Here is a 7,919-nt window from a genome sequence, read left to right as displayed (position 1 = left end):
GAAATCTCTGTATGCAAGAGACAAGGCTGAACACTGACACTGGATGCCTGTGATCTTCAGGCCCTCAGGCGACACTGCGTTAAAAGCAGACACGTGTCTGTAGTGAAAATCACTACAGAAAACCATTGTCTGTGAAAACAGTTCATTATTGCATCTACAAATGCAAGTTAAAACCAGATATAAACAAAATCCAGAAACACCACCACCTTCTCTGGGCCTGAGTTCTTTTACGATGGACTGAGGTGAAGTGGAAAATTGTTCCAAGGTCTGATGAATCAAAATTAGAAATTCTTTTTAGAAATCATGTCCTCCAGGCTAAAGAGGAGAGGGACCATTCGGCTGATCAGTGCACAGGTCACAAGGGTGTATTAGTGCACGACATGGGTAGCTTGTACATCTGGGAAGGCATCATTAATGCTGAATGATATATACACGTTTCAGAGCAGTATGCTGCCATCCAGACAAAATTTTTTTCAGGGAAGGCCTTCCTTCTTTCAACAAGACAATGCTAAACAGCTTTCTGTATGTATTAAAACTGCATGGATCCATCGTTAGAGTCCAGGTGCTAAACTGGCCTGCCTGCAGTCCAGACCTGTCTCCCATTTCAAACATTTGGTGCATCATGAAGTACAAAATACGACAAAGGAGACTGTTGAGCAACTGAAATTGTATATCAGGTAAGAATGGGACAGCATTTCTCTTTTAAAACTACAGCAATTGGTCTCCTCAGTTCCCAAACAGTGGTTTTTTTTTTTTAAAGTAGAGGCGATGCAACACAGTGGTAATCATGCCCCGTCTCAATTTTTTTTTTTAAACAGGTTGCTGACATCAAATTCAAAGTAAGCATATACTTTAAAAAAAAAAAAAAACATCTATAGTAATATTTTGCCATATAGTGCAGGTTTTTTTGTAACTATATTAAGTGAAATGTAGATCAATGTAACTCAGTGTTGTGAAACACATGATGTACTAATAAATATTTTAGCTTTATACATAATACAGTACACAATGATATATGATCTCATTTCAACTGCTCAATTTTCTGGACATTTTTATTCATTTCAAGCTTGAAATTGTTTTATTGGCCAACGATTTAGTTGACTATTAGCCTTTTTTTTATCTGCTATTAGAATAGGAAACCTTCAAATTTGAAACTGGTAAAAATATCTGAGTTTAATAATGTTATATTTAATATATCATTACATAAAGAAATAGATACATTTAAATAAACTTTTAGATAGTTTTTGTTATTCGGTATAAACTCTCGAGACGCGTGTGTGTGAGAAAATCTCAGGAGATCAGCAGTTTCTGAAATACTCAAAGCAGCCTGTCTGGTACCAACAACAATGCCACAGTTAAAGTCACACTTTTTCTTCATTCAGATGTTTGATGTGAACATTACCTGAAGCACTTGACCTGTTGCTGCATGAATGTGCAGGTGTTCGTAATAAAGTGGAAGGTGAGTGTATATTTTAAGAAAGTAATGTGTACCATGGTTAGGTGCCTTGCTCAAGAGCACTTCAGCCATTCCTGCTGGTCCAGGGAATTGAACCGGCAACCTTTTGGTCACAAAGCTGCTTCTCGAACTATTAGGTAATGGCTTCGCCCATGGCCTAACACGATCATTGTATTATTGATCGATTTCTTGGTTAACTCCTAACACACATTATGATTTGCACACTACTTAAAAACACTTTCAATGTACAACCGATTAAAACACTGTGTAAAACTCCTTTATTAGAATAAAGAAAGTTAAGTGCATATGTACAGCAACATTAAACGCACACACACGTGCATTAAAACGCGACACGCAGGAGAGTTCATACATCTTCAGAGTACTACTGCTTCTTCTTAAAGACCTGATGGCAGACTTTGTCCTGGCAGGTGATCTCCTGAGGAAGGAAATGTGATCATTAAAAAAAGACCATCACTCCCAAATACACACACACACACGAATAATCATCTTTGGACAGGTTCTTGGTGTTTATTTCACTCTCAACATGGCACTTGATTGCAAAATCTGCATAACATTTGTTAATTTCTGGACATGCAGCTGTTTAAACCAGTGAATTTATATTTAACGTGTCTTTTATGACGTTCTTGATGTCTAAAATGTGCAACAAAAGCACAATGTGCACGAAAAGCTGTCTGAAGGCAATCAAGATCTGGGTGTGACTGAACATTGCACTTATGGAAAATATATTCACAGTCAAATCTCCATTATGTCTGTTCCACATCACTGAGTGTATCCGTGCCCGTTATGTCAGTATAAGAACCAACAGAGTGAACAATCAAACACTGCTGAATTCTTATCTTAATTTTCAATCAAATTGTTATATACAGTAGCATTTTTAACAAAGGTGGCACGGTGGTGTAGTGGTTAGCGCTGTCGCCTCACAGCAAGAAGGTTCTGGGTTCGAGCCCAGTGACCGGCGAGGGCCTTTCTGTGCGGAGTTTGCATGTTCTCCCCGTGTCCGCGTGGGTTTCCTCCGGGTGCTCCGGTTTCCCCCACAGTCCAAAGACATGCAGGTTAGGTTAACTGGTGACTAAATTGACCGTAGGTGTGAATGTGAGTGTGAATGGTTGTCTGTGTCTATGTGTCAGCCCTGTGATGACCTGGCGACTTGTCCAGGGTGTACCCCGCCTTTCGCCCGTAGTCAGCTGGGATAGGCTCCAGCTTGCCTGCGACCCTGTAGAACAGGATAAAGCGGCTAGAGATAATGAGATGAGATTTTTAACAAAAGTCCAGCTTTACAGAAATCCAGATATGGATCTAGATTTGGAGCGGAATCTGATTTGTTAGATTGGTCAGTGCAATTAAACTAGTTGTATAGAACAGCACGGTGACTTTTAAAAGTATTTGGTGTTTGTCCTGTTTTGTTGCATTACAAGCTGGAATTAAAATGGATTTTTGGAGGGTTTGCACCATCTGATTTACACAACACGCCTACAACTTTAAAGGTGAAAATTGTTTTGTTGTGACACAGACAATAAGATGAAAAAAACAGAAATCTGGAGTATGCATAGGTATTCCCCCCCCAGTCAATACTTTGTAGAGCCACCTTTTGCTGCAATTCTCTTGGGGTATGTGTCTATTAGCTTAGCACATCTAGCTATTGGGATTTTTGCCCATTCCTCAAGGCAAAACTGCTCCAACTTTTTCAAGTTAGATGGGTTTTTGTGAGTGGACAGCAATCTTCAAATTATGCCACAGATTCTCAATTGGATTGAGGTCTGGGCTTTGATTAGGCCATTACAAGACATTTAAATGTTTCCCTTTAAACCACTCCAGTGTAGCTTTAGCAGTATGTTTAGGGTCATTGTCCTGCTGGAACATGAACCTTCGTCCCAGTCTCAAACCTCTGGCTGACTCAAACAGGTTTTCCTCCAGAATTGCCCTGTATTTAGTGTCATCCATCTTTCCTTCAGTCCTGACCAGCTTTCCTGTCCCTGCAGATGAAAAACATCCCCAGAGCACAATACTGCCACCACCATGCTTCACTGTAAGAGCAGTGTTCTCAGGGTGTTGGGTTTGTGCCACACATGGCATTTCCCATGATGGCTAAAAAGATCAATTTTAGTCTCATTTGACCAGAGAATCTTCTTCCATGTGTTTGGGGAGTCTGCCACATGCTGTTGGACAAACTCCAAATGTGTTTTTTTTAAGCAATGACTTTTCTGGCCACTCTTCCATAAAGCCCCACTCTGTGGAGTGTATGGCTTAAAGTGGTCCTATGGACAGATTCTCCCATCTCCACTGTGGATCTTTGCAGCTCCTTCAGTGTTATCTTTGGTGTCTTTGCTGCATCTCTGATTAATGCCCTCCTTGCCCGGTCTGAGAGTTTTGGTGGATGGCCTTCTCGTCAGGTTTGTAGTGGTGCCATATTCTTTCCATTGTGCTATAATGGATTTAATGGTGCTCCCTGGGATATTCAAAATTTGGGATATTTTTTATAACCCAACCCTGATCTATACTTCTCCACAACTTTGTCTCTGACCTGTTTGGAGTCCTCCTTGGCTTTCATGTTGCTTGCTTAGTTGTGTTGCAGAGTCAGGGTCCTTCCAGAACAGGTTGATTTATACAGACATTATGTGACTGATCATGTGACACTGATTGTACACAAGTGGATCTTAATCAACTATGTGACTTATGAAGTGAATTGGTTGGACCAGCTCTTATTTAGGGGTTTCATACGAAAGGGGGTGGATACTTATGCACACTCCAGGTTTCTGTTTTTTTAATCTTGTGTCACAATAAAACAATGATTTTCACCTTTAAAGTTGTCAGCATGTTGAGTAAATCAAATGGTGCTAACCCTCCAAAAATCAGTTTTAATTCCAGCTTGTAATGCGACAAAACACCAAGGGGGATGAATACTTTTGCAAGGCACTGTATTTAACATTTCTCCAGTGTCAGCACTTTGTAACACTCAGGACGTTTTCCACCACAGGAAAGTCTTCAGGAGAGAGGTAACATGACAAGCTATATTATTCTTTTTGTCTTAACTTTAAAATAGAGGGCCATAAAACAAAGCCAGTGACAAAATGACTGATTGCAGCTGCTATAACGTAAGAGATAACGATCACGACTTGATGTTTAACAAAGTTAAATGTCACAAATAATTTCAAAGCATGAAATGTTGTTGAAAATAAATTAAAAAAAAAAAAGAGTCATTGGCAAATCGGTCTCGTATCGTGGAATTGCTTCAGGACATGGTCTTTTAGGAAAACAATCCTGATAACCACCTGAGTGTGGATTGCTTTCCAATAATAAGCGCACACTGTCGCATCACTTGCAACGTGGATACTCCAATTAAATCTGCCTTTCAGTGTTAATACTGTAACATTATCAAAGCAAGAAGGACAAGAACAATCAAACTAGACCGGACAATTCCCCGGGGGAAATTGTGAGAGGATGCAGTGCGCGAAGCAATTCGGTCACGCATGTTTGCTGGCCGTGAATGTGTGACCCGCAATGATGTTTCAATGCAATGATTATGTGTGTGCTTGAGACAGCAGCCGTCATGAAGAAGAGCTATTCAAGAGTATAAACAAAGTGACTACAGGCGGAAATTAGCATGTACTGCTATAACCTGGGACAGACATCTGTCCTTACCACAAGGATAATGTTTAATTTGTGCACTGTCCCTTTTAAAAATAAAATAAACTCTAAGAAGAGTGTTTGTAGTTTGTATGTACGAACAGAAGTGTTCCTAATAAAGTGGGCGGCTAAGGTGAAGTGTCATGCCGACCGAGGCTGTTTTTTTTTTTTTTCACTAAAAAAAGAAATTCACAAAATTCTTTCACAGTGAGCGCTAGAAGGGTCTCCTGAATAGACTGATGTAATTTTTTGTCTGTAGTGTTAAAAATGAGAGACTTTTCTGTCACTTTTATAATGGGTGTCAATGAGCTAAGACACACAAGGTATGGAGTTTTGTGCTGTTTTTCATGAAGGACCAGGCCTCGAACAACGACAAATAACTCGACAACGGAAGCAGCTATTCACAAAATTCTTTCACAGTGAGCGCTAGAAGGGTCTCCTGAATAAAATGATGTATTTTTTTTGTCTGTAGTGTTAAAAATAATGACACTAGAGCAAGTTAAAAATGAGTGACTTTTCTGTCCCGTTTATAATGGGTGTCAATGAAGCCTCTCGGCTGCACTCTTCAGTTTGAGGCTTCTCATTCAAAAACTGTAAATCCTATCGTTTAGTTAGACACATTGTGTGAATCAGGACAAGTTTTCCTACTACTTTTGAGAAAATCATGTCTGTAGAGTGAAATTTGTGGCTGAAAACACAGTTTAAGCGAGAAAGTTTGACCTTTTTTTTCAAGCTGTCTACACTCTGACTTAACGAGATGCACTGGGTGTGTAACGCAATAGACACCCATTCAAAAGCCGGATTTTCTCCCGGAACCCACATGGCGTTTGAGCCGGGACTGATCCGAAAGTATAGAACCTAGCAGAAAAGTTGAATGCCAGATCCACAGAGGAGAAGTTTTCCTACGTTTTAGAGTTTGAATCACGTCTCTAGGTGAAAGCATGCCAGAGCAGCGGACGTTTGAAAAACGTTGAAAAAGTGCTTTTTTTTCAATTAATTCCATAGAAATGAATGGGGTTTTTTTCGACGATTTTTTCGCGACTATGTATTCTGTAGAGAAAAGTAATAGCATAGCGAGTCCGATCGAGCCGCACGTTTTGATATATTGTCTGTGTGCGACATATGGTTATTGAGTTATTCGAAATCGAAATTTGCGTAGGAGGAAGAAGAATACGGAAGAAGAAGAAACACGTAGAAGAACAATAGTTGCAGTGCTTTGCACTGCATCCTAATGACATTGGTCTTAGTGTACAGCCGACAAATTTCTTTATTAATAATAGATTGTATGGCACATAACTCTGCTTCAAAATGCTCCACATACACCAACCAACTAACCTGACAATTCTTGGTTGCAGGAGTGGAACCCAATGTGGTCTTCTGTCTGCTGTTGCATGCTGAGATGCTTTTCTGCTCACCACAGTTATAAAGAGTGATTATATTCAGCCTGAACCAATCTGGCCATTTTCCTCTGACCTCTCTTATCAACAAGGCATTTGTTTCCACCCACAGAACTGTCGCTCACTCAGTGTTTTTTGTTTTTCGCACCATTCTGTGCAAACTCTAGAGACTGTTGTGTGTGAAAATCCCAGGAGATCAGCAGTTTCTGAAATACTCAAACCAGTCCATCTGGCTCAAACCAACACCCATGCAACAGTGAAAGAAAGTCACACTTTGAGATCACAGTTTTTCCCATTCTGATGTTTGAACATTAACTGAAGTTCTTGATTTGTATCTGCATGGTTTCATGCATCGTGCTGCTGTCAAGGGATCGGCTGATTAGAGAACTGCATCAAACAGCAGGTGTATGCGTGTTCCTAATAAAGTGGCCTACCTCGCCCGCGACGGAGTAAGCGGGGCGAAGTATTGTAATCAATGTGGTTTGTTTGTGTGTCTGTCTGTCTACCTAGCGTCTAGACGGTTGCACCGATTGACTTCAAATGTTCAGGGTAGGTGGGCAATAGTCCGTAGATTACCTGATTAAATTTTGGGGGTAATCGGGTCAAGGTGAAGGTCACCGGAAAGGTCAACCTTTCGGTCAAAATAACATTTTCCATTATAACTCAAAAACGGTTGCTGATAGACAGATGTTTACTATTATGAGCATACAGGAACTCCCATATGGCCTTTCATTTGGCACCATGATCTTTGACCTTGAAAGGTTAAACTCAAGGTCACGGATTTTCAGAGGGCTGTAACTTGAAAACGGTTGACGGTAGACAGATATTTACCATTATCAACTTATAGGAAGTGCCATATGGGCTTTCATTTGGCACCATGATCTGTGACCTTGAAAGGTCAAACTAGTCATGGGTTTTCAAAGGGCTATAACTTTAAAATGGTTCATGATAGCCTGATGTTTACCGTTATCAACATACAAGTCGTCCTATATGGGTTTTCAGTTGCCGCCATGACCTTTGATGACTTTGAAATGTCAAACTCAAGGTCATGGATTTTCATAGGACTATAACCTGACTGCTGATGATTGAGAAATATTACCATTAAATCAACATGTAGGAATAAAATAAGTGTTGCCAGCAGAGGTCTGTTTTTCCTGGCAACACTTGTACTTTAATATCCTGACTATTAGTTAATTAGTTATGGCTGGGTTCAGTGCCTGAACTGATAATCACATCAGTCTTTCTCTGGCTAATCAGACACAAGGTATGCCACCACTCTTGGCGGAGCAGCTGGGGGTTAGGCGCCTTGCTCAAGGGCACTTGAGCCAGTCCTGCTGGTTCAGGGAATCGAACCAGCAACCTTTTGGTCCCAGAGCTGTTTCTCTAACCATTTGGCCATGGCGTCCCCACCAACTATTAAA

General features: G+C 40.4%; 1 protein-coding gene across 3 annotated transcripts in view; it reads right to left on the bottom strand.

The window, feature by feature from the left end:
- Positions 1–1,765: 1,765 nt before the first annotated feature.
- rbp2a (retinol binding protein 2a, cellular) overlaps positions 1,766–7,919 on the bottom strand; it is a 29,472-nt gene continuing 23,318 nt past the window's right edge. For 2 of the 3 annotated variants that reach the window (XM_060905750.1, XM_060905748.1), the window contains one exon: positions 1,766–1,892. In XM_060905750.1, the coding sequence (XP_060761733.1) occupies positions 1,839–1,892 (54 nt within the window). In that variant the 3' untranslated portion in view covers positions 1,766–1,838. Of the gene's footprint in view, positions 1,893–6,416; positions 6,728–7,919 lie in introns of those variants that run through there. The other variant, XM_060905749.1, reaches the window with a different exon arrangement.

Source organism: Neoarius graeffei, chromosome 23 (genome assembly GCF_027579695.1).
Source record: "Neoarius graeffei isolate fNeoGra1 chromosome 23, fNeoGra1.pri, whole genome shotgun sequence".
Taxonomy (NCBI): domain Eukaryota; kingdom Metazoa; phylum Chordata; class Actinopteri; order Siluriformes; family Ariidae; genus Neoarius; species Neoarius graeffei.
The sequence above is the reverse complement of the archived record's forward strand: the minus strand, read 5'-3'. Positions and strand labels throughout refer to the sequence as shown.